The sequence below is a fragment of the Leucopleurus acutus genome (genome assembly GCF_964270905.1).
Source record: "Leucopleurus acutus genome assembly, chromosome: 2".
In the NCBI taxonomy this organism is placed as follows: domain Eukaryota; kingdom Metazoa; phylum Chordata; class Mammalia; order Artiodactyla; family Delphinidae; genus Leucopleurus; species Leucopleurus acutus.
Window position 1 is genome coordinate 192,979,709 of NC_139143.1, and position 26,184 is coordinate 193,005,892.

General features: G+C 54.8%; 1 protein-coding gene across 3 annotated transcripts; it reads left to right on the top strand.

Moving 5' to 3' along the window:
* On the top strand, window positions 1-25,747 carry SSU72 (SSU72 homolog, RNA polymerase II CTD phosphatase). 3 transcript variants are annotated; one of them, XM_082833356.1, is made up of 7 exons: window positions 236-346; window positions 4,948-5,105; window positions 5,901-6,067; window positions 10,090-10,233; window positions 22,990-23,129; window positions 23,784-23,902; window positions 25,272-25,747. In XM_082833356.1, exons 3-7 carry the CDS (start codon window positions 5,934-5,936, stop codon window positions 25,371-25,373), a joined length of 639 nt encoding a protein of 212 aa, XP_082689482.1. In that variant the 5' UTR covers window positions 236-346; window positions 4,948-5,105; window positions 5,901-5,933; the 3' UTR covers window positions 25,374-25,747. The 3 variants fall into 3 exon arrangements, with proteins under 3 accessions (XP_082689480.1, XP_082689481.1, XP_082689482.1); XM_082833354.1 differs by lacking the exons at window positions 4,948-5,105; window positions 5,901-6,067 and having other exon boundaries at window positions 1-346; XM_082833355.1 differs by lacking the exons at window positions 4,948-5,105; window positions 5,901-6,067 and having other exon boundaries at window positions 1-346; window positions 25,457-25,747.
* The last annotated feature ends 437 nt before the right edge of the window (window positions 25,748-26,184 follow it).

The following is a 26,184-nucleotide window of genomic DNA, read 5'->3' on the forward strand; positions in this document are numbered from 1 at the left end:
CGAAGCAGCGGCGCGCTCGCTGGCCGGTCTGGCGCCCGGGGAGCTGGGCCTCCCACGGCCCGCGGTCCAGCTCTCTGGGCCGGCGCTGGGAAGCCGCTGGGACGCCGTACACACGCCAGCGCCGCGCGTCCTGACGCGCTACGTCGCCGGCGCCGCCGCTTCGCGTAATGACTTCCGGGCGCCGGGGCCGCCATCTTGCTCGCGCGGAAGCGGCGCGGCTGGGTGGGAGTCCCGAAGCGGGAGTCGCGGACCGTGCGGCCGCCGCCATGCCGTCATCGCCGCTGCGGGTGGCGGTGGTGTGCTCGAGCAACCAGAACCGGAGCATGGAGGCGCACAACATCCTCAGGTAGTTGGGGCCTCCGCCCTGGCCCAGCGCGCCCCGCGGACGCCGGCCGACCGGCCGTCCCTCCGGCCGACCGGCCCGTGCTGGGCGGTTCCGGCTCCCGGCCCGTGCTGTGTGGCGGCGGCCGCGGTTCCCGGCCCCGGTTCTCCCTGACCCGTGCTGGGCGGCCCAGGTTCCCAGGCGGGCGGTGCGCGGCGGCCCCCGAAGGACGGCCGAGAGGCCTCGCCGCCTCCAGGCTCGTTGGCTACAGGGCCGAGCGCAGCGAGGAATCGACAAAACTCGGTCCGCCGCGCGGTCCCCCACGTGTGCTTAGCGTCGCGAAAAATTCACATTCTGAGCCGAAATGTTTCCGGGTCGCTGAAACCTCAAACTGCTAGTAAACCTGAAAGGCTGATGCTGTTCGCGTCTACTTCGTACGCACGTCTGTGTATCTGAAAATCATGGCCTCTGTAAAATGCTCAGCAGTGAGGCGGTAAGTTGCAAGACGAAGGTTAGGGTCCACGAGAGGATAGGCCGGTTGTGTCCAGGGCGTGTCGCCTTTTTATCAAATATGGAAAACATGCGCGACAGGATCTCAGGATAGAACAAGTCGTAAAAACACGGAAATGGCCTATTTTAATTTCATGCATTTGTGTATTTGCTTCTATCTACATTTTTCAAGTCTCATGCAAAAAAATCCTTTCTTCTCCCTTGGAAAATCTCCAGTCGATAATTTCTGAACCACACGTGAGTTTGGTTTCACGTTTCAGTGCTAACTCCCCTTTTGTGACGCCGGTGTTGTATATGTTTAATAAAATTTTATTCCCGTTTGATAAATTTTTTTTCGTTCAAAATCACTTTACAGAATGTGAAATTGACACCTTGCATTACAGTTAAAGTTTGGTGTACATGTCAACTTTGATAGTAAAAGTTGAAACTGCCGTTTCTTCTGAAGTTTTCTTATGTGGACATTACAGGACAACCATGCCTCGCTGCTTCTCCTACTACGGCAGTCAGCTTTGACTCTCCTGGGGAAATCAGAATTCTCCCTCGCCCCTCGTTTTTAATGAAGCTGGACGCACCAGGTGTCCACGATCTGCTAGTTATGAGTTTAATTCTTCCTAACATCTACCACACTGTCTGCAGTATTCAGTTAATGTTGTTTTTTGGTCTAGTGTGATATGCTTCGAACCTTACAAACCAATGTGGAGTTCGTTTCTAAACTAGAATTTTTTAAACTGTAAAGTTGTTTTAAAATTGGAAAAGTGCAAGAATTACAGTGTGCTGGATCTGATCCCCAAACTGCATTTATCTGTTCAGAGTCACTAAAAGTGGTAACTTCAAGGAAAAGATTGCAAGGTTCACGCTCCAGGAAAATTATTCAAGGAAAATAAAATTTAATGTCTTTAATTAGAATGACAAGTGATCTGGAGACCACCTCATTCTGCTGGTTCTGGCTGGTGATCCTTTATTTAAGCTCTTCTCTATCTGCATAACAAAGTTGGGGTGAAATCTTACAAAAGGAAATGTTTTTAAATTTCCTGTAGCAACTTTGTTAGTAAATCAGTTCCAAAGTCTTGCCTATCTGATAGCCCTGAGACAGTCACCAGCAAGATTTAAGCCCTTGCTTAGTTCAAAGTAACTGACACAGCCTTGGGTCTCCTGCGGAAATGAGGGTGCAGAAGAGCCTCCAAATAATCACCAAGTAGGAATGCTTGTGTACTTTTACCCATTTTACTATTTTTCAAATTTACTCATGAGAAAAGTAGATTCAGAATGAGGGCAAAAGGAGGTAAGTTTAGGGTAACATACATTATTTGTACATTGAATGTGAAGTTATTTTAGACGTGAATCTTTAATTTCTAAAATGCTTATATTTGGGGGGTATTTTCCTTTGTTAAAATGATAGTATTTGCTTGTTGCAAAAAATCCTCGCTGTAGAAAATATAGAAGATGAAGAAGATAAGGATCACGGTACCATTTTGGGGTACACCCTTCTTTCTGGATGTTCTTGCAGGCATCCGGACACACACTGAAGGGAGGCCAGAGCACTGTTAGGTAATCTCTCCACAGAACGTGAACATAGTTTGATTTCAATATTCATTTCTGCTTTTATTTTTATACATTGGATTTGAACATATCTATTCATGTTGAGTAGTAGCAGTGGTTACAAAACCATGAGCCAGTACTCAGAGCAATCCTGTGCAGCAGTCACTTTGGTAACCACTCCCCGTAACAGGTGGTTGGTTTTCAGTTTTATAATGTCCACATTCTTGTGCCATTTTAAGTATCTTTGTACACTTTTCTAGTTATTTCCTTGGCATAAATTGCTGAGTCAAAAAGTAGGCATATTTTACATTTTCATACATTCTGCCAAACTGCCTTCCAGAAAAGTACCTGTTTATAGAATTCCCATTTCCTCACAATATGGGCATTATTTATATCTTTTCATGCTGCTGGGGCAGAAGTATCTCGCCCTTTAGTTTTAAAATTGCTGTTGAGATTGAACAACTTTTTGTGTCGTTTTCACTTTTGAAAATTATTTATGGCTTTATCTCTTTCGATAACTTACAGGGTTTAAAAGGATGTTTAAGAAATTTATATGATGGTTTTTGTTACAACTAGTAGAGCTTATAAAAGATTTAGAGACTTAGGCCTTGAAGATGATTGTGAAAAGCATTTAAAAATGGCACGATTAAATAAATAAATAAATTTTAAAAAATGGTACGATAGGGCTTCCCTGGTGGCACAGTGGTTGAGAGTCCGCCTGCCGATGCAGGGGACACGGGTTCATGCCCCAGTCCGGGAAGATCCCACATGCCGCAGAGCGGCTAGGCCCGTGAGCCATGGCCGCTGAGCCTGCGCGTCCGGAGCCTGTGCTCCGCGTTGGGAGAGACCACAACAGTGAGAGGCCCACGTACCGCAAAACAAAAACAAAAACAAAAAAAAAGGTACCATGAGGGGCTTCCCTTGCGGTCCAGTGGTTAAGACTCCGAGCTCCCAATGCAGGGGGCACAGGTTCAATTCCTGGTGGGGGAACTAAGATCCCACATGCTGCAGGGCATGGCCAAAAAAAAAAATGTATAAGTGAAAACAGGAAAATTGTGTATGCAGTTTGGTTACAACTAAATAAAACTATGCATAGGAAAACTTCTGAAATGAACTATCATAAGGAATGTAGTTGATCAAGCATGCACGCTAGGTCATTTATTAGTGAGACCCAATTTTATTTTTGCCCCCTTGAAAATCTGCTCAGGCTGTATTTTTCTGAGAAGTCAAATACAAGTGTTAATAAATGTTGGCGTTTTCTAGAGCTAGTCATAATGTTCCCTGGGGTGATCATTTTTGATCTTTTGAGACTAAATTGTTTGAAATACTAGTCCTGGAGCCATTCAGGTTTTTTAAGGGGTGCAGGAAGACTATGTTTATTTCCACAGAGCCTCCTGTTCTTTGTACTCTGTGGATTAAGGTGTCCCTTTGGAACCAATTAATTTATTTTTTTGTTCCAAACTCTCTGTTAGAGGTCAAGGGGCCTGCTGATTTTTGGAAGCTGGTTTTTTTTTTTTTTTTTTGCTGTACGCGGGCCTCTCACTGTTGTGGCCTCTCCCATTGCGGAGCACAGGCTCCGGACGCGCAGGCTCAGCGGCCATGGCTCACGGGCCTAGCGGCTCTGCCGCATGTGGGATCTTCCCGGACTGGGGCATGAACCCGTGTCCGCTGCATTGGCAGGCGGACTCTCAACCACTGCGCCACCAGGGAAGCCCTGGAAGCTGTTTTTAATCGTAGCAATTCAAAACAGATTTTAAAGAAAGACTTCTCTAAATTACTGTTTTCAATCATAATTTCCTGGGCAGTTTGATTTTGGGAAGATGAGCAGAGAGGCTGCAGATGTGGAAGAAAAAAGGTTAGAATCAGTCTCTTGAGTTCCTCTGTGCCAGGTGCTTTGCAAATGCCATCTGATTTCGTCCTCACAACTCTTAGGATGTGCACACGTACACAGGTGAGGAGATAATACCCAGAGCAAGAAGCCCCAGCTCATGAGTGACAGCAAGGATCTGGCTACAAGGGGCTCCAGTGCTGACGGATGAGTGACAGAACTGATGGGATAGAACGCGGGCTGGAGGAGGATCTAGGCTGCGGGGAGTGCAACAGTCAGCTGAGGTCCTGTGATTCTCCGATTTGGGGTGGCGCGCTCAAGTCTTAATGTCATGAGTAGAGTATGTGGACCCTAGCCACACTGGGATGGAGGTGCTCAGACAGCCTCTCCCAGAGGGGACTGAGTCTCAGGGCTGCTGGGATCTGAACACAGGACCTGAGTGAGCCCAGGCGGCTTGACACAGCACTCTCCCAGACGGTGCTAAACTCTCCCCTTGTCTTGAACACATTTCCAGAAGCCTCTTGTTCTAAACCGGGGAGGGATTGTCCGCTATCCCCTGCGGCCCCTTTGGCTGCATTTTTGATACTTTGTTTCTGGGTACACTTGAGGAAGGTAAACTGGAAACTATCTGGGGAGGTGGAAGATTTGAAATTGTGTGTATAAGGATAGAAGAGGTGCCTACAGGGGACACGTTTGCCATCATAGATTTTAAGGGACTCTGCATTGTTTTTTTGCTTTTTGTCTTCAGGAGGCAGAACTAAGACCAGAAGGCTTGGTTGGAAGAAGGTAGATTTCTGTTTGGATGTGAACATTGAGACGAAACTGGGTAGACCAAGCATGGTATCAGTTCCAGCAGCTAAAACATTTTCCCCTGCCTTAAGGATCATCATCTCCAACCTTCTGTAGGTGAGAACAGGTCGAGCCCAGGGAAGATAGTTGAGCGGGTTCACCATGGTTAGTAGCGCTTAGGGCAGTGCTGGGACTGGAACAGCTGAAGTACCAGATCTTGAGGCCCTACTCTGCTGGCCCTGCACCCTGGGGAGGCCGACAGTGGCCGGCAGAGCAAGCTGGCCTTCGAGAAGCCAGGGTCGAGGAAGAGCTGGCCTGGAGCAGGGACATCTAAGCAGGAGCTCTCTTGCTAAACAAAGTGGCACATTTGACAAGCTCCATGCTGAGAGGCCTTTTGTTTTCTTCTTGACCTATGGGAGGGTGAGAATAAAATAAACCCTAGAAAACATTGGGAAGTGCTTAGGCTGACCGTTTTACTAGGGGTGACATCAACTTTACTGGAATATTAACATTTCAGGAAGTTGATCTTCCCAGCTTGTGGCTATACCACAGTGAAACTGCAGGCAGGCGTTATAGTGTGATGGTGCTTGAGCAGTTGATCTGTGTTGGGTAAGCATGAGGTCATTGTGTAGCTAGAAACGGCTGATTAAGCAGTGGGCGATTTTACCTGTAGTAAAGGTGACTTATGCTCGTAAGCATCTTGTGTCCTACTCAGAGACAGGTCCTACTTTCAGAAGGTTTGCAGTGGTCTAGGATTTCAGTCTTAGCCACAATAATGCTCTGAATTAGGTTAATAACCACACTATAGAAAATAGAAAAAAAATGGTATAATCCATACTGTAAATTTGGGTGTTTTCTTTTTTTTTTTTGCGGTACGCGGGCCTCTCACTGTTGTGGCCTCTCCCGTTGCAGAGCACAGGCTCCGGACGCGCAGTCTCAGCGGCCATGGCTCACGGGCCCAGCCGCTCCGCGGCATGTGGGATCTTCCCGGACCGGGGCATGAACCTGTGTCCTCTGCATCGGCAGGCGGACTCTCAACCACTGCGCCACCAGGGAAGCCCTGGGTGTTTTCTTGATTGGTATTCATTTTAACTTTATTATTTTACCTTTAGGCATCAGGATAACAACTGAAACAATTCTGTTTCCCAAAATTCAACTTTTTTTTTTTTTTTTTTTTGCGGTACGCGGGCCTCTCACTGCTGTGGCCTCTCCCGTTGCAGAGCACAGGCTCCAGACGCGCAGGCTCAGCAGCCATGGCTCACGGGCCCAGCCGCTCCGCGGCATATGGGATCCTCCCGGACTAGGACACGAACCTGTGTCCCCTCCATCGGCAGGCGGACTCTCAACCGCTGTGCCACCAGGGAAGCCCCAATGTTTTTTATGATAGTGTAATCTTTTCTATAACTTAACATTTCTGTATCTTAATGTGTAACATAATTTCTATATTTTTCTGATAGATTTTTGATACCTATAAAGACAAGTTTGATAAATACTTGTCTGGAAGATTTGTTTAACATACAAAATAATTGGCCCCTGAGACAAAGCCTTTCGGTGGTCAGCAATATTTTTACAGCGCTCAGTCCTTTTATGTGAGAAACACATCGTCACTGTACATAGTCACACACAAGATGGGCTGTTTTGTCAGTTGCATGAGCTTAGAAGAAACAGGGCTTCTGTTGTTAACTAGCCTTTTTGCCACTTGTGACCATTTTGTTGGGGGAAGAACAAACTGGGTTTCATTTTGTGTGTGCAGTTTAAATTCTTCTGCCAGTAAATTCCTCTTTTGGGGTTTCATTTTATTTTTAAATATGCTTGAGTAACATTTCAGGCAGTTAGGGAGGGCAGTGAGGAGAGGGCAGCTGCGGCCCCCCTCCCCCGACAGTTTCTAGTAGGAGAGACCTCACCCAGCCTTTCAGAGACCTAGCAGGCATCCTCTTAGAAGCCCTGTTAGGGATCAGCCGTGTGGAAAATGGGCCCAGGTTATCTTTGGGGTGATCTACTTTTAGGGATATGGACAGTGTTTCACTTGGACACCTAGCGCACGCCTCAGCCCCTGTTGTGACAGGAGGTGAGGGAAGGAGATTGTCCACCCGGGCAGTTCAGGCTCGCTGCCCCGGCAGGAGGCAGGGGCATGTGAGACCCTGTGCTGGGACCTCTCCACCTAGGGCCTCTTGGGAACCCTGTGGGCAGTTTTTCAGTGGCACACATGCCCTACGCCAACCCCAGGAACACCCTGGGGTCCTGTCTGGGGCCTGCATTACGGGGTGCAGGATGTGTTGGGAGCCCCCAGGCACCCTGTTTCCCATCACCCCCAGCCCCACAGCTTTGCCATCTCTGCGCTTCCCCCGTCCTGTGTCCTGGAGGGTTACCTACTTTGTTCCCACTCCCAGAGCATCTGAGGAGAGGGATTTAGGTCTGTCTCAATCACTGCTGAATCCCCAGCACATATAGTAAGCTCCAGAAAATATCATTGATCAAAAATGGAATGGCTAACCTGCCACCAGTAGAAGTGGTGGTGGTTTTTCAGTCTTAAAACTTTAGCCATTGGGGATTTAACAGTCTCCTTTGCTGCTGCCTGGCTAAATTAAGACTTATTCAGTATATATTTCATTAATGTATTTCAAGAGTAGTTGTGCTTGGGCTCATTTTAATAAATTTGAACTTAGGTTTAAGAGTTGGGCTCATGTAAATAAGTTCTTTAATTATGAGTAAGTATCTCAAAGGGATGACTGAGATGTAGAAATACTGATTTTTTTTTTAAAAAGTGATGGAGGAACTGTGTCTAAATGAATCTTTCACTTATTTTTGTTGGGAAGCGTTTTGTTTTTCCACTGTTCCCCCAAATGATTTTTGGGACCCCTTTTGGAGCAGGCTTCTTGGGTAGCTAGCTGAGAAAAGTGGTCTCAGCCGTGGTTTCTTATTCTGACCTATAAAGGCACTCTCTCTCACATATTTAACTTACTCATTATTTGGTTTCAAATGATTTGTTTTAAAGCATCCACCAGAAGACAGGCCTTTCTCCCAAGATCTTGTGAACAGATACGTGGCCTTTGGAGACAGGCCCGGGGTGGCCCCAGGAGTGTGTCGAGCAGTTGGATTCACGCAGTCACTGTGTCGCTTCCTGGCAGGGTCACACCTTGGGCTCCCTCTGCAGGGACTGGACTCAGCTCCAAGCCCTCAGGGACCTTGCTTCTGTGGGTTAGTGTTTTTCCATAGCACACGTTCCTCTCTCAAGGACCTGCTCCCTCCAGGGTATTTTTGGGGTGAGGGGCTTGGCACTATGAGGATAAGCTCTCTGTTTCGGGCAGTTCTTGTGGAGTAGTGGCAAATCATGAAGCCAGCAAGACAAGCGTGGCCCACTGCTGTGTGTTCCCATGGCGCCCGTGGCCGTGACCTGTTCCCGGTCACTGTCTTGGGAGAGTGTGACCCCCGCGCGGCTGTTGTCAAGGGGGCCTTCATCCCTGCCTTGTTGGTCCTTTGACAGAGAACATTTCTTTTATTGTACGTACCTGACCTGGTGAGGAAACAGGTTGGGTGACGTGGTCTGTTGGGCACCTGCTGGAGCCTGTGGGTGGAGGTGCCCGCGTGGCTGGGCCCTTGCATCCCAGCCTCCGTGTCCCCGGGGCCCGGAGCTGCACGTAAACTGGGGCTGGGTTGGTTGTTGTCCATTTACAGCTCAGGTGGCCATGGCCCCATTCACTCCTCAATCGTGCCTGTTGTCCCCCGTGTTCTCCATCACAGTGACCTCTGGGGCCTGGTTGAGGGCACAGCTCGGGCCTTCCAGGGACAGAGGGACATTACCAGCTTCAGAGGACTCAGGCAAGGTGTTTGACCCAAACCGGATGAGAAGTGCTTTAAAAACGTGTGTCTGTGAGGCTCTGTCACACCAGGCGCAGTGGCTGCGCTCCTCGCGTCCCTCCCCGTTCTCACAGTGACAGCAAGTGACCTGTGGGTCCTTCCTGTCTTTTGTGGGAGGGACAGTGACTCTCGGGCTGGGCTTCTAGAAGTGCTGTGTCTGCTGGGAGAGACCACGGGTCTCGCTCCACAGGCGCTGGGGGCCGAGTGAGGTTTCCTCCCTTATTTGTCCGCCTTTCAGCAGAGAGGCATCGGTGCCCACGAGGGATTGGGGGAGTGGCGCCTGCAGACCTGGGCTTCCCCACGTGCTGGGACATGTGTGCATGGACACGCTCGCTCCTCCGTGGGCCTCCAGATGTGGCCAGACACCCCTGAGCTGCAATAAAATGTACAAAAAAGCTTGAGACAGTGACCGCGGCCGCCTCAGAGCCTGCGGGGCCGTGAGGAGAACGTCGGGGCTGGTGGGTCTGGGGCCTGCTCCCGAGTTGGCAGGCAGGGATGCTTCCACACGGACGTTTTAGTGATGTATAAACACGAGGTTAGGATGAGAAGGCCGTTTCACGTAGACGCTTTGAACACTCCCAGTGTTGGCTTTCACCGCTTGTGAGTTTGAGGGAACATGGGGTCTGCAGCTGGGTTCTGAGTGAGGATGGCGTTGGGGCCGCAGTGTGTGTGATGATCTTTCTTGCTTAGGGTGCAATTGTGGCTCGTGGACGCTGCCTGTCAAGGAGGTTCCCTCAGTTTATTAGGAGACACTCAGCCATTCCCTTATCTCTGGCCCTCGCAGCTGGCACCTCGAGGTAGGAGGCCGGGGGAGTGTCCCTCTGCTCCGGGGCTCCAGAAACTCTATTCTTGGTCCTGGGAAGCCTGCATCACGGCAGCTGGAAACCTGGACAAATGGTTTCCTTCTAGAGACCAGGACAGGAGTCAGATGACAAGACGTTCTAGGTGAAATCTTCCCTCTACCACGTGTCTATCCTGTGGCCATCACAGACATCCACCTCGTTCCCCTGCGTTCCAGGATCCTTTGTCTCCTGTTGGGATTGGCTTCACCTAGCTTTTGTGTAACGTGCTACAGGATTTTTTTAAATTTGCAAATAAAATACTTAGAGTTAAGAATTGAGAAACGTGTTCTTTGAGACCAACAAAATTGTTCATATAGTCCATTTCCCATTTCATTTTCCTTTTTAGCATTTTGTGTCTCATTTAGTCCAACTGTGATTCTCTGTCGTTTTGTGTCTTTCAGCAAACGAGGATTCAGCGTCCGGTCCTTTGGAACAGGAACTCATGTGAAGCTTCCAGGACCAGCACCCGACAAGCCAAACGTTTATGATTTCAAAACCACATATGACCAGATGTACAACGATCTCCTTAGGAAAGACAAAGAACTGCATCCCAGTGGTTGCCCTTTAACCCTGTGTGCTTGTCTCTGACAGGTGTCACCTGTGGGCACCACTCAGGGGCACCTGTGAGGCAGGGGACGCGGCAGCCCATTTGAGGTGTGCGGGGTCACTGGGTTTCTGTTCTGGTGCTCACGGGACCGTCCAGAGGTTGGAGCCACTCGGGGCCGTGGGCTGCAGTCCACGTGGACACAGTCGGGGAAGGTTGTGATACAGTATTAGAGCAGCTTAGGTGAGGAAGGTGGGACCCCGCCATCCGTGGCTTTGCACACTGCAGGTAGGTGTGGGCGTGGGTGTGCACTGGTTCACGGGCGGCTGCCTCACACTCTGGTGCTCTTTCTGGAGGGTCAGCTCATGAGAGGGCCACATTGGGTGCCGAAGGAAGCATGTTAGAAGCAGGGAATTTGAGAGGACTTGACTTCCTTTCAGGAAGAGACAAAACAGACTTTGTCTGCTTCCTAAGACTCACGGGAAAGGAAGGTATTTTAAAGCCAGATTCGTTTGAATGTGACCCCAGGCTGTGGATATTAAGATCATCCTTGCTGGCTGGGTTTTGACCAGACACTTCATGGTCACCCCGGGCTGCTTTAAATTCCTGGGACACCTCATGTTACCATGAGTGACGGTGGTTCTCAGGATGGAGACCAGACACATCCCAAGCGAGAGGAGTATAGACACCAGGTGGAAAGCTTCCTTCACTTCGGCGTTCTTGCAATTGTGAATAAACTACGAATGTTCTCTGTACACCTATAGATTACTTAGCTGCGAGGGGCCCCGGAGGTCATTCCAGCAAAACGCACTGGACGCTGGTGGTTGCTGCACGCTCCACCCCGTGCCCGCTCCTCCCCAGCTGCAAGGGAAAATGTCGGGTGGGGGCATTGGGGCAGAAATGCAGGTATTTCTCGTCAGTGCCCCAGCCGGGCACTGATGCTGGGGGTCCAGGACTCACGCCCACCAGAACCAGCACCCCCTGCTGCCCCATGCAGTCCCAAGGCCCTCCCGGGGGTGTGGGAGCCCCAAGAGACCCTGCAGCGCACCTTGCGCACACACTCCTTTCTCAGAAGGCGCAGACCACGTTAGGAACAGCTCTGCATACTGCCGGGGAGATGCCAGCCGTGTCCTGGGCTCCGCGTGGCGGTGCCGTGTGGTGAGAGCCGTCCTAACCTTGTGGAGAGGCGCCAGCCACGGCCGCTCCCCTGGGAAAGCTGTGATCCAACTCCAGGCTTTTGGTTCTTGCACTGAAAACTCTCTGTTGATAAGCTTAACTTGAGACCCCATCTAGTGAGTTGGCCAGAAATTTCTTTGGGCTTTTCTGTAGGGTAAGATGTTACAGAAAAACCGGAGAGAACTTTTTGGCCAACCCAGTATTTTTTAAGATTATTGTTCAGTTAGCACCATTCGTTTTTTAAAGACTTAAACTCAACAAGAGAAACGACAACAGATAATGCACTTACTTGTCTGTACTCCCTTAATTATTGTAAGTTAGGTCTTTCACATCAGAGCTACTTCTGGGAATGGGCAGCATTTACACACTGTAGACCAAATCTGGAGGGATTTTGTGCGTGTCCCTGGTGGCTCTAAACGAAGGGGCAGAGCCCAGCCTCTCAGAACTCAGACTCTCCTCTCGGGGTGACTGTACAGGCCCGTGGTCTCCCCAGCAGCATCCAGTCCAGGGGCTGGTTGTGCCTGCTGTCCGAGCCCCATGTAGGGAAGTTGCCTCCGTAGACCCCCCTGCCTTGGCTGCCCTTCACGAGCCTCTGGGAGGGAGCCTTTTCGCTTTGCTGGCTTCACTTGGGTGGGATTTCTACCTTCTGGATGGGGTGGGAAGGGGCAAAACAAGGCTGTGTCTGGCACTATGCTCAGCTCTGCCTGAGTCAGCCCTTGGCCAGTAACAGAGGAGCATCTGCCGGCAGTGGGGGACGGGGAGTCCACTGGGACGCTGGCAGGATGCCAGGGGGTGGGGGGCCGGAGACCTTGCCAACTTGGGCAGGGTTGGTGATCAGGTGTGGGGCAGGGAGCCCCGCGTTTCCCCATGTGCTCAGGACACAGCAGACAAGAGGTAAAAACCTAAATCTGTAGCATAGAATACCTGGACATTTGCAGAAGTGGCTTTTGTAACTTACAGTGCAAAGCTAGGAAAATATTGTAAGATGAAACCCAAGGATAAAACAACATTCAGTAAATGTTTGAATTTTCAGGGAAGAGAAGATGCCCCTTGTTGGGCAGAGCCGGGGAGTTGAGGCCAAGTGGCTGGCAGGGACAGATGGGCCCTGGAGACGTCTGCGGGCTTTGCCTGGGCACCGCTCTGCCCTGTGGGCTGGGACCCTGTGGTTCTTGAGCCCTCAGTGGGTTCTGGTCTGTAGTCGTTAGTAGCCTAGCAGTTTATTTGTTAATTTTTGGCTGTAAATAGGGGTTTTGCTTTTGGTTTTCTCGTCACAAGCAGGAGTGGGCTGGGTTGAGAGGCTACAGCCTCGGTCCTGCGGTGACAGGTGTGGCCGCAGAGCACCTGCCTGATGTCGCCCAGCCCTGTGAGGAGCTAGACAGCCTGGCGAGGTTTACGTTTCCCTCCCCCTGTGGGAATTCTCAACGATAGTGCAGGAAATCTGGGTTCACCTGACCCTCCCCGGGCATGTAAGAGGGTCTTCTCTTCGGACGCCTCTAAGGCGGGAGCTGTCCTTGACTGTGAGACGATCTACCTGCTTCAAGTGCACGGCTTCGCGGGTCCACGGGGCTGTGCGCTCAGCAGACTGTAGGATGATTTCCCCCCAGGAAGCCCCCTGGCAGCTGCTGGCCCAGTCCCCGCCTGTGGCTCTGCCTCTTCTGGACGTTTCTGATCCACAGGTCGTACAGCACGGGTCTTTAGGAGCTAGCTTCTGCCTAACGTCCGAAGTTGAGCTGTCCTTTTGTCGTTGTCGTTGAGCTGTCCTCTTTTATGTGTAAATGTTCCCGTGGACCTTAAGTTTTTTCATCCCTTTGCCTTGGAGTCCTTTTGAATATAGAGCAGCTTCAAACTTGGTGTTCCGTTTGGGGGCTGTAGTGTACCTCCTGTGTCAGGTTGGTAGAGGCTTCCAGATCTTTCCATTTTCTGCCTGAGCCACTTTCCACACCTGAGCTTCCTCCCGGGCTCTCCAGCATCAGTTGAGCAGAATCTGCAGCTGAACCTCAGCCTACTTGGAGGACTTTTGGGGGAAGATAAGTCATTTTCTTCTAAATGTAAGACTGGCCAATCTGTGACCTAAGGAACAGGGTCCCTGGGCCCAGTCACGGAGGAGGGGCCGCCAGGAAAGGTGAGGCTGGCAGTATCCTCACGGCTCCAGGAGAGCTATCTTTCCTTGGTTTTGGATAATTGCTTTCTGAGTTACAAAACCACTTGTCATAAAAAGCAAGTGAATGTGTGGCTCTAAATATAGTTCATGTGATTTTTAATACATGTGACCAATTGCTCCCCAAACAGTGAGTTTCAGTGCAGATATAACTAACACTCGCGCAGATCCTGACTTTACCCTGTAAGTGGAGGCTGCGTGTTGAACTTGTATCTCGCATACTTTCCCTCTTGCTCTTGTGGCTCTTTTGTAATTAAATACCTCTGGGGTTAGATTGTTTTTTAACTATTTGTTTATTCATTTTCAGTTTCTCAATTTCATTGTCTTTTAGGCCTTAGATTAATTTATGTGTATACTCACTTCTCCACTGTGTAATTTTTGTTGTCTTGGGGTAAAAGGTAATAATAAATGTGATTTCTAAGAGTATAAATCCCACAGCCTCTGGGCCTCCATCCTGGGTACGAGGTTAGTGGACACAGCAGCTCCGTCCTGCTCAAGGCCCCTGGGCTTTTCCAGAACCTTGTTCTTGGGGTCTCGTCAGACCCTCCTCGCCTTCTCTTGCTGCGCTCAGTGGCATGGGGTGGCTGCCCGGCCCTGCCCTGAGGACACTTCCTGCACTTCAAGTCCAAGCCCCTTGGGCTCCCACCTTCAGCGTGTCCTGCCTGACGCCCGTCGTGGGCGGTCCCTGGTCACCCTCACTGGCCCCGTGCGTGCCTGGCGTGAGCTCGCCTATCTGACCCCATCTCATTTCACCCTGGTTGGCAGCTGTGGTTTCAAGTGGTTACTGAAAACAGTGTCTGTTTAACATATGAGTGTGTTCCTAAGCCAGACACTGGTTCCCAGGGAAACTCTGATCTAGTTTTACTGATGCTTAAGCTTTTGGATTTTAGAAAAGCACTCAGGCTTAAAATAAAAGTTAAGGCCTTCAGGTATTTCAGATGTGGCCGGAAGAGAAGCTTGCATGTCTGACAGGCATTGCCCCGAGTCGAGCAGCTGGCTGCCCGAGGTGGCTGCAGGGTCGCTCCTGAGGCGACAGGGCAGGTCGGGGTCCCCACAGCCTGCGACAGGTGGGGTGCAGACGCAGCGTGTAGCCGGTGGGTGACGCCGCAGCCCGCGTTGGTGGGTTCACTTTGACTGGGGACCGGGGTGGCGAGGCCATTGCAGACCACGCCAGAGCTCCCGCCGCCAGCCTCAGGAGCGGTGGGGCCTCGTGACAGCTGTGGTGCCTCGGCTCTTCATGTTCGAGTGTCCCAGCAGTCGCCACAACCCTTTGAGAGTATTTCAAGCCTAAAGCTCTTTGCTGTCAGCCTTGCTCATACCCAGGTGTGCTGAGGACGCCGCTCCCACGGCTGGTGGCTGAGTGTTCTCGTGACCACGCACAGCAGCTGCAGCGCCACCCGCCCGCCTGCCGGCCTGCTCTTGCCCTGGCTTCGCCCCCCGGCTCCAGGGAGGAAGGGGCCCGATTCAGAGCCATGGGGGGCTGCAGTTGGGCCCCTGTGCTGCCCCAGCCCCGTGGCTCGAGGGAGACCTCTTGCATCCATGCTGCTTTGCCGTGAAAACACAGACTGGGTGCCTTGGAGGGGAGGGTGTCTCCATCCATAACAGGTGAGGGGTTGTCAGGGTTCCCTGGGGGGGGGGAGCAGTAGTCAGCTCTGGCCCCCTCCCGTTGGCACCTGGCATGTGTCTGGAGTCTGAATTCGAGGTGGCCGTGGCCTGTGGCCAGTGTTGGAGGGCTGGCCGGCTGGTGGGAATCCGGGTGAGCTGTGTCAGCTCCGAGGTCGGGGGCCGGGTGGGCATCAGGAATGCCCTCCCCCCCCCCTCAGGGCAGGGCTTCTGAGGAGGTGTGGGAGTGGGCTGGGCGGGCCTTGCCGTGGGCGGGTGTGGGTCTAGGTGCCAGCACCGCGTGGGTACGGCTTTCCCCCTGGCCCTGAACCCTGACGGGGTCCAGCCATGTCCACCTCGGCACTGACCGCTCCTCATGTGGATGGAGACTGAAGGAGTGCGTACACCAGCGGCCTTGTGCCCAAGCTGCGTCGCCATTAGGTGCCCCAGGCTCCTGCCCCCGAGATGCCCCGTCCACACGTGAACCTGCACCTTCCTGATGCCATCCTCTAAAGCGAGGGACTTGAGCAGGGCGTCTTTGGGGACACACATCCTGGAAACTAGAGAAGCACTGTCATGGGGGCCTTCAGGGAGGGTCTGGGTCGCACGTCCGTGTCTGAGGGCAGGGCCTCTCCCTGGCACGTGGTTGGGCTCGAGGAATCTGGCCCCAAAGCACCATCTCCGCGGACACTTCGTGGAGCATCTCCCTGGTGCGTGGGCGTCACCTGTAAGCTCCTGAACTCCGCCGTCGGCCTTTCCCTGGCTCGTGTGCAGGACCACAGCCACCCCGCCCCAGCCCCATCAGGACAGGCAGGGCGTCACCATGACCACCAGAATAAGAACGGACAGTCTGTCAGGACAGGCTCTGCCAGGCCATGTCGGGCAGCCCTTGGTGTGTCCCAGGTAGCTGGGGACACTCGGCAGCGCTCCTCCTCTCGGCTGCTTCCTGCCTGGGAGGCTTGCGGCCCTTCCTTCCTCTGCTGTGTTTCTCAGAGGCCTCTCGACCCTGGCTGCTCCCGCGGGTCCCCATGGGGAACCCTGCTGGGCACAGGTGGGTTGGTTTGCAATGACCACTGGCCTCTTGGGCCAGCCCCCCACCCTCCCTCCATCTTAGCCAGACGGTTTGGTTTCTTGTGCAAACTGCGTGGTCTCGAGAACGCCAAGCTTGGCCAGGGCTCGGCAGGGAGCACGGGGGGTCATCCAGGGACATCTGGGTCGGTGGCCACCCTGGGGTTGGTACTGTTCCTGCTTAAATCACTCAGTAAGTGGAATTTCAGTGAGGGTGGGGGTCATTTTATTTTTCCTTGAACTCACAGTGTTTGGGGTGGATCTCGGGCACTGCTTGGAGGTGGGCGGTAGGCGGCCAGGAGATCGGCACCTAGAGCATCACCATGTTGTTCCCCACCGCACCCTCCCCACCCCCCCGCCACCCTGTGATGTTTGGGATTTAGTCTGTTTTGAACCATTTATGTAGAAGTGATTTGGTATTTGCAGACTAATTCATGATCTGAGAGTTTTTTCTCAAAAAGTAAGTAAAATGCTCCAGCCTAGGACTTAGGTTTTCTCTTTTGTTTTGAGATCAAAATTTTTATGATGTCACACAGCTGGAGGGTAGGTACGTGTCTATTTGAAACAAAACACTTAGACTAAAGATATTTTTCCCATTGCATTTTTATTCAGCCAATTTATTAAAAAATATTTTCTTGAGCTTCCTCTTAAATTTAAATAAATGTAGCATTTTACCCTATTTGGACAAGTGGTCTACCACTTTTATTTATTTTTAAAAATAAATTTATTTATTATTTTTGGCTGCATTGGGTCTTCGTTGCTGCACGCAGGCTTTCTCTGGTTGCAGCGAGCAGGGGCTACTCTTCGTTGCGGTGCACGGGCTTCTCATTGCGGTGGCTTCTCTTGTCGTGGAGCACGGGCTCTAGGCACGCAGGCTTCAGTAGTTGTGGCACACGGGCTCAGTAGTTGTGGTTCGCGGGCTCTAGAGCGCAGGCTTCAGTAGTTGTGGCGCACGGGCTTAGTTGCTCCACGGCATGCAGGATCTTCCTGGACCAGGGCTCAAACCTGTGTCCCCTGCATCGGCAGGCGGACTCTCAACCACTGCGCCACCAGGGAAGCCCTACTTGTATTATTTAAAGTCTGCTAAAGCCACACCTGGTTAGACGGTGTTGTCTGTCTCTGCCATCTGTCCCCTTCAGGCTGACTTAAGGCGGCTTCTGAGGTCGGGTTTCTGAGGAGGAGACATTGGACTGGAGGGTTGCAGAGTCTGCTTTCTGGCTGTCACTGTTTTGTTTTGTTTCTAACACCATTGTGCAGGGAGTGTTTCCTTTGAAGAAGAGGGATGGCGGGTTCTTGCCTCCCGGGCCCCAGGCCCCGTGCAGAAGAGGCCGGGCGAGCAGAGCCCCTAGGATGCTGCGCCCGTCCCGGGAGGGCTGGTGGAGGGGCCCTGGTCGATCAGACGGGTGAGTGTTCCTCGCCTTCCGGTCCAGGCTGTGTTCTTGGCGGGGGGTGGGGGGGATGGCAGCTGCCCTCCGGGGGGCTCCACACGACCGGGACGTGCTCTGGAAGCCGGGCCTGTGACTAGTGTGTGTAGAACATGATTACGGATGAAACGTATTTGCTACTTCCCAATTCATTTTTTGCTGACTTTGGCCCGACCGAAGCGACCTCGCTGCCTGGTTGCAGTCTGGGGAGTTGTAGTCGCTCCTCTGCTTCGGTTTGTCCTGCCCTTTCCTGGCTGCCTGTGGCCCTGCTCGCCCGGCCCCACGGGTGGCTCACGAGACAGAGGCTTCTGGTCCCTGCGGGCCTCAGGCCGTTTGGAGCACCCTCTCTGCACATGCTGCTCAAGAGGTTTGTTTTTCTAATTTTCATCATTCTTTTTCTACGTGACACCTGTTCCAAAAAGCGGCCCAGTTATGCATCCCGTGGCTCCCTGCGCTGTCCTCCAGGGCGTCCTTTGTGCAGCACGTGTGTCTGAGGCACCCAGTTTGTTCTTAAGTTTTCTGTCTGGGGATGTGGCCGTTTCACAGACACGAGGTTGTCACCCGTCCTGCCCCCCCCAGTGGCCAGTGACTGTGCTTCTTGGGCTGTGCTTTTCACGAGGCCTATGAGGCTAATGGCTCTGACACAAAACCCTGGGGGTATTGTGACAGCAGACTGTTGGCGGCACAGGGAAGGCATGGGTGAGGGCTGGACCCGTGCAGCTGCGGTTGGTGCCCATCTGAAATGAAGGTGGCGAGGTTGTCATTAGGTAGTGAGGCTAAAATTTGAGCAAAATGATTAAATTGTTCCCAAGATGGGTGGCCCATTTCCCTGCAGAGCTGCGCATCCACTCAGTGCCCAGGAGGCTTCATGTGTAGGGAGGGAGCTCCTGGCTGCCCCCCCTTCCCCGGGACGGGCACCCCAGAGGGAAGCCCCACAGGTGGGCAGGGCTCTGGGTGGATTCTTGAATCCAGCAGAGAAGAGCGCAGGGCCGCTGAGCAAGGGTCCGGACTCCTGGATTTGGAGCTGGGAGGCCACCGTGGGCTTCCAGAGGCACGAGGTCCTGCTTACCTTGGTGCTGCGCTCGGCCCAGTGCGTTTGCGGAAGCCCCAGCCCTTGCCCGTGGCTGGCCAGTGGTCACCCGTCCAGGCCAGCGGAGGGCTGGTCCTTGTCTTTGAGGACCTTCCCCCAGAGGCACTTGAGGGGTTTTGCATCTTCTGTTTCAGTTGGATCAAGCTCAGTACTGGAGGTAGAATTAGGTTGGAGGATGCCTGGGATGAGCGTGTTCTGGGGCACAGCCCACTTGGCCAGCTCCAGCCGTGGGATTTGGGTTCACACCCCGGGCTAAGCCTCGAGGCGGGAAACGCCTGGTGCCGTTGGGGGGCAGAGGTGCTGATGCCGAAAGTCCCTGGGCTCCGTTTGGTCAGCATCCGAGGAACAGCTCGGACGAGGGCATCCTCTCTCGGTGAAGCACACACCGCAACGGTCCAGCCAGGGCCTGCCCGAGCCGCCCCCTGCCCGCTCCATTCCCAGAGCCCCAGTGCGGGGGCAGAGCTGGGCTCCCGGGCCTGGCTGTTGGGAGAGAACACAGGTGGTGGCGGCCGGCGGGCCTGGGAGGCCACTTGCCGGAAGCGCCTTCCCGACAGGGCTCGGCTGGCACTGCCCCTGGCCCCCTCGCCCACTTCCTCGGGGTTCTGACTCCACCTGGAGATCCTGCTTCTGTTCTCGGTGTTCCGAGGCTGTCTCTTCCCAAGTTTGTCTCCATCACGTGCGCTGGGTGATGTTTGTGGGCGACCAGGCTGAGGTGTGTCACTTCCGACCCTGGGAAGGGAAGTACTTCTGTCCCTGGGGGAGCGGGAGCCTGGCCGGTCCTCGGCAGAGGCCTGGGCCCTGGGCTGGGAGGGGACGTGGGGGCGTGGGCTCCACTGTTAAACCTCCGAGGGAGCGTCTGACCCCGTATGTGGGTTCTGTCGGCGCCTCACCCCTGCCCTGGAATCGGCGCATCCGTCTCCTCACTGGTCTGGCCCCAGCCTCTGCCCTCAGCCACCTGCCTTCACAGGGGGCATCTCTGCTTTGACCCCAGGTTCCCAGCATGGGCTCCGCGCACCGGGGCCTGCTCTGTGCCGGCCTGGCCCCCTCTGCCCACCTCCCGGGCCCTCCTTGTCCGACGGGAAGCAGAGCCGCATCCTCGCCGAATCCCCCCACTTAGCTGGGCTGGGGCAGCAGGAGGAATGATGTGCTTGCGCTCCGAGGGCTCGGGAAGGCATTGCCTCGGGCGCCCAGAAGTCACGTCTGCCAGACGCACTGTCAGGCCCGTATCTCTCAGCATCACTGTTGAGACAGAAGCGTTCAGCTGAACCTGTTTTCCGTGCTGAGCACACGTATGTAGGATGAACTCGTGGTTGGGGGCTAAACCTCACATCTGAGAAGTTGCCTTGAACTAGAACAGACTGGAGCCCTCGGGCACCCGGGTCAGAGCAGGTTCTGCCATTCCGGACGGGCAGCCTCCAGGCCCAGGTCCTGGCTCAAGGCCGGTCTGTGGTCCCTTTGGGTGCATCTCAGACCCTCCGGTATGTTTGCCTTTTGCCCTTGAACTTTGGACACAAGCCCCCTGTGCCTGCCATGTTCCCCTCAGGACAGTCCCTGGGCCCATCCTGAATCTGAGTGCCCCCCGCGGGGTCGCTCCAGCAGGCTTGCCGGTGCTCATGTAGCAGTTTCGAGAGCACGTGCTCTCCGCTGACAGGGTCTGCATCGTTTGATGGGTAGGACCCCAGAGTGTTTCAGAACGATCCTTTGTTGTCGTACTTCCTGTGGCAGCAGACAGAACCTCTCGTCTTTCTGGGGCCCCCACTCTTGAGGAGCTGCGGATCTGCACCGCAGAGGAGGTGCCCACACCGCCCTTCATCTGTCCCAGGTGATTGGGGGAGACCCGCCCTCTGACGGTGCAGCGGCTCCAGGCGTGAGCTGGGGCGCACAGCCGCAGCCCAGGAGACGTGGGGCAGGGGCAGGGGCCCAGACACCGTGTTCTCTGCCTGCACCCACCTCGGCCTCCGTCCGCCTGGGTTGGGCTCTTGAGCTAGCTTTCCCCGCCTGGGGGGTTTATTTCTGACAAGCGTGTGAGCTCAAAGGGAGGCCCCAGCCAGCTCTCCCTCCCTAAAGGAGGCTTCCTGCCTTGGCAGGTCGGCTGGCCCTTTACCCACTGTGGTCAGCCAGGCCTGCCGCTGCCTCTGGGCCCAAGGTTGCTGTTGGCTGGGGGAGCACCCATGTGGGGTGGGAGTGGTTCTAGGGGCCTAACGTGTCCTTCCCACCTGGCAGGGGCCCAGGGGGTGGTCCTGGCTGCCCGGCTCCCTGGCAGCTCTGGTCCACGGGCTTGGCCTTGATGGGTTCGGTGCAGATGCCTCGAGTGGCCGGGGCCCTGCTGCCTTGGCCCCTGCAGGTCGTGGCTCAGCTAGGAGTGCTCGGCCCCTGAGTCTGCAGCATCCCAGCCTCCGTGGGGTGAGCACGCCCCCTGCCTCCCTCCCTCCCTCCCTCCGTGCACAGAGCGTGGGCCTTCCCTCAGAAGCCAGGCCCTAATGAAGGCTTTGTCTTGGTGGCAGACAGCTGTCGCCATCTTGATCCCCACTTTTCCTGTCTCACCCTGGTGTGAGGCGGGAGTTCAGGCAGGTCCCTGGGAATCCAGTGTTTCGTCGTTTCATCCTCAAGGACCCACACCCGCACCCAGCATGCGCTGTCCTTGGTCCTGCCTGCCACGGCCTGGGCCCTGCGTATCCGGGATTTGCCAGAAAATAGTCTCAAAATGTCCCTGTTACTCCTTCCTTGTTACACTGATGAAGGTGAGGCTTTGATCTCTGAACTAGGCCTTTTGTCCTCAGTTATGTGCAGCTGACTTTCATTTGTTACATCATCTGTGTGCATAACTGAGGGTCAAGGAAAGAAGGAAGGGGCTTTGCAAGACTGCTGGGGACCCTGAGGAGCCCCCCGAGCACCTGGTGGCCTCCCCTCTGAGGGAGCCGTCACCATGAGCCTTGGTGTCACCTGAAGCCGGGCTGTCTGGGTGGCCGGTCTTGGAGCCACTGTGGGAGTGCAGGGAGCCTCCACCACCAGCCCTGCACCACGTGGGGCCTCCCTGGCCTGTGTCTTTCTGCCGGACGTAGATGCCAGGTGTCCGAAGGACCAGGTTCTGGGGAGGAAGACCTAGATGTAGCAGCGCAGCCGCTGTGGGCAGCCAGGAGGCGGCAGGGCCAGCCCGGGGACGCAGGCCATCATGAGGTGGCCGTGGTTATTAACGCTTGTCTAAAAAATGGCAAGAACCAAAAACGCCCCACAGCTAACAGTCAAGTGTCTTTTCAAGTGAAAACTCTTAATTAAATGTATTTTAAAAGCCGTTTTCACCATCCAAGAAGGTAGGAAATGTATTTTGAGTAATACGAGCCCATTGAAATAAACTCTCATAACTTAAAATCTGGGAAAGACAGTAAATGTATCCCTCAGAGTTCCTAAATCAGCTCATCTGTGTCCGAGTAGAGTGGACAACATGCTTGTTTCAAACTATCCAGAATGACCCTTAGAGACCACGGGCTTCGTCTTTGGGGCAGTGAGCCCTCTCCTGGGGCCGAGGACACAGCCATCGGGGTTGGGGGTGGGGGTGGGGTCCTGTCTGGAGGGTCCCAGAGGAGGCACTTCCAGCTCAGGGCCACCTGCTTGGCACAGACCTTGACTGCGGGACCTGTGTGGCCCATCCGAGCTCCGAGGGACTCGGCCCTTCCAGGTCCTGGGGCTGGGCTCCCCTCACTCTGCCCTCAGTTCACCCAAGGCTTCTCCCTCCTGGACGCTCTTCGTGTCCTCCCTTGCGTGGGCTTCCGGATTCTCTCACTGCCATGCTGAGCTAGGCTTGGGATTGGGTTTCCAGGTTAGCTTTGTCTTTGCCGAAGGGCTTGGGTTCAGTATGAGCGTTTGCCAAGACTCTGCAGGATGAAAAAGGCCATCAGTGACTTCCTGGCGGCCCAGTGGTTAAGACTCTGAGCTTCCACTGCAGGGGGTGCAGCTTCAATCCCTGGTTGGGGAAACACGGACCTGGGAGAAGGCTGCAGACACTAGGTCTGCTTTCTGGAGAGGTGTGGGTCCAAGGGCAGCCGGTAGGCTGGGCTGGGGGCGAGCACCCTCACCTGACTTGTCTCCTGCGGGATGGGGGATTGCGGCCCAGCCTGCCCCCACGTGCCTCCGTCGCCCTGATGCTCCTGCTGGGGGGGGGGCGGGCGGGTGGCTGCACCTACGCGGATGCTGGGGGGGGAGCGGGGCCTTTATCCAGAGTTCCTTAACTCGGGCACTCAGCTACACGCAGAATGGCATTTTACACATGCTGGACAGAAATAAGAGGATCAAGCCCCGGCCAGAAAGGTTCCAGAACTGCAAAGATCTGTTTGATCTGATCCTCACCTGTGAAGAGCGGGTGTACGACCAGGTGGTGGAAGGTAAGCGCAACAGCTGCAGCGCCAGGCCCTGTGCCGTGCCCTCTGTCCTGCTGTGCGTCCAGCGCCTCTGAGGCAGCCGGGCCGTCCTGTGCGTGGTGTCTGTTCCTGGCTCAGGGCTGGAGAAGGGTTCCCGGTGCGTCTGTGGGCTCCGGCAGGCGGGGGAAATGGGGCAAGGCCACAGAGAGGTGGACAGAGGGCCCCTGACCTGTGTGGGCCCTGGGAGGGGGTGGGGGCAGGAGATGGTGGCCTTGGGGCTGACCGTGTTCACCAGGGCAAAACCACCTGTGCCAGCCAACAGCACAGTGCAGGTTCAGGGCCTTTGTGGCACAGCAAGAGCACGTGTGGTGCAGAGGGACTAGGGCCTGGTGCTTTGTAAGTGAGGGTGCTGTCAGCTGCTGTCCCGCGGGACAGGCTGGAGTTGGCGGGTGTGACCAGGTGGCCTGGGGTCCAGCTTCATGAGCGCGAGCTTTCCTGCGGTCCCAGCCGTATTTGGCGTGAGGCTCCTCCCGGGGTTGGGGGTGGGGGGGAGTGCTCGGCCTGGTCAGATGCTCTGATGTTGGTCCTTAACTGCATCCCCAAAGGAAGACTGGGCAGCGCACAGCCTCCTGCGCTCTGTTCTGAGGCCTCTGACTTCCGTCCTCTTGTCACGGTCAGATCTGAATTCTAGGGAGCAGGAAACGTGCCAGCCTGTGCATGTGATCAACGTGGACATCCAGGACAACCACGAGGAGGCCACCCTGGGGGCGTTCCTCATCTGTGAGCTCTGCCAGTGCGTGAGTATCGGGCCCTGGGCGGGCCTGCGTCGTGCACACAGGGGCTTCAGCATGAACGTGACGAGCACACCGCTCGGTTCACGGTCCGCTTACTGCCAAACGTTAAAACCCATAAATGCAGAGGTGCCCACAGGTGAGAGTCACCGAGTCAGCTCTGGCTAAAGAATCCACCTTTGAATGTTTTAGGTTGATTGCAGGGGTGAGTGACCTGCCGGGGTCTGGCTTCTGTGGAGATGGCTCCCAGGACCTAGGCCCCCTGCCAAGACCCCAAACAGCTAGAGGAGCCCGGGAGCCCCCAGAGATGGCGTCAAAGGGCTCTGGTCCTCTCTGCCCCCGCACTTCTCATTCCAGACGTCCAGCCCTCCCCGAGTGGCCCTGGGCATCTTCCCTTGTACAGGAAACCCCAAGAGCTTTTGCAGCCACTGTGCAGCTGTGCTCAGAGCCAAACATTTCCTCTTAGATGGGACAAAAGGACCGACCCAACTCATATGTCTGGTCATATCTTTGGCCTGTGGCTTCTGCATTTAGGCCAACTAACTGTGAGTGATAGAAAAGTGAAGAAAACGAGGCTTAACCAAGAAGTCTGGAGACAGGCAGGCCTGGACGGGTTTGCTGTGTGAGGGGCCCAGGCCCCTGCTCTCTTGTTACTTTGCCCGGCACAGCTTCTGTTCCCAAGGTGTCTCATGGTCCAGGGTGGCTGCTGAAGCTCCAGCAGTTGTTCCCATGGTCTGGCCATCATGCAGAAGACAGGGCTGAAGGGGCTGACACGTCCCAGAAACAGCACACGTGACAGCCACTTGGGTCGGGCTGGCGAGAGCTTGCAGAGGAGAGGCACTGCTCACAGGCCGAGACGGGGGGCAGCGAGGGGCCTCGGCCGCAGGCCAGCCCCTGCCAGGACAGGCGGGCTGAGGAGCTGGCCCCGGACCACCCTGGGGCTGTCCCCTGGCAGGGCCACCTCCTTCCAGGGCGGTGGTTCTCCACCAGGGGACATCTAAGCGCACACACGGTGGGCCTCACAGCCGGGAGAGACGCTAGTGGCAGCTGGCGGGTGGGGGCCACAGGCGCTGCTTAACCCGCTACAGTGCACGGGACGGCCCCTAGGCTTCCTTGCTGGCTGACCGGGCCCGCGACGGTACTGTCTGGGTCGGGTCTGCTCATTTTCAGGGTGGGGGCAGTGCAGGCGGCGAGCGTCTGCAGTGCGCGTATGTGTGGCATCTGAGGCCACCCGCCCTGCTGCAGCCACTCCGTGTCCCGTCCCTGTCGGGCTCCCCTCCGCCCCGCCTCGCACGCACGGGCGGCACCAGGCCGGGGCGGGGTGGGGCTGCCTGTTGGGCGCGGGCGGCTCAGGGCGGCTCTCCTCTGGCTCCAGATCCAGCACACGGAGGACATGGAGAACGAGATTGACGAGCTGCTGCAGGAGTTTGAGGAGAAGAGCGGCAGGACCTTCCTGCACACCGTCTGCTTCTACTGATGGCCCCCGCCCGCCTGGAGCCACCTTGCTGAGCTTCCTTTTGTTAATACTTCTTCCTTCCTGATATTTGTTTTTACCTTTAGGTATTCTGCCGATGGACGGACGGTAGCAGTGCCCAAATAAACTGTACATATGAAATGAGAAGATATACATAAATGCCAGATTACAATCAAGTGTTTCCCATCCCACTTTTACTTATGAGTGGGATATTGATTATAGTTTTTTTTCTTTAACCAAAAAAGAAAAAAACGGTTGATAGCACATTTCCCCCCAGCCATCTGCCTCTCACTGAGCACCCCTTTCCCGTCTCCCCTAACTGGCTGCAATGTACAAATCCCTGAATAAAGCAACAGGCTGTACTTTTTGGGAAAGAACCTGCCATTGTCTCATCAGTAGATGTTGCTGGTCGTCCTGGCTTCATCCAGAGTACCCTGCCTGGCCTGGACCTCCCGTCAGGGTCCTCAGACGGCAGTCCGGGCCTGTGGGTCAAGCTGAGCTCTCTAGCACCACCCCGAGGGCCTCCCGTCCACTGGGACTCTGGAGGGATGTGGCACCTGCTCCCTGGGCGGGGACCGCTCTTGCCTGGTGACCCCTCCTGGTCTCCGTGGCACAGAGGTGTTCCGGGGACTCCTCTGTGGGCAGTGCTGTCCCCCGGCCTGTGGATGGTGGGCTGGCTCAATGACCCCTCCCCAGCCCCCAGCAACATGGGGCAGCCACATCAGGGCTACGACGCGGGCCTCTGAGCTTCGTGGCCCACCCCTGAGGAGAGCCGGGGCTTGAGGCTGGCCCTGCCCCCGCAGTAGGGGATCCT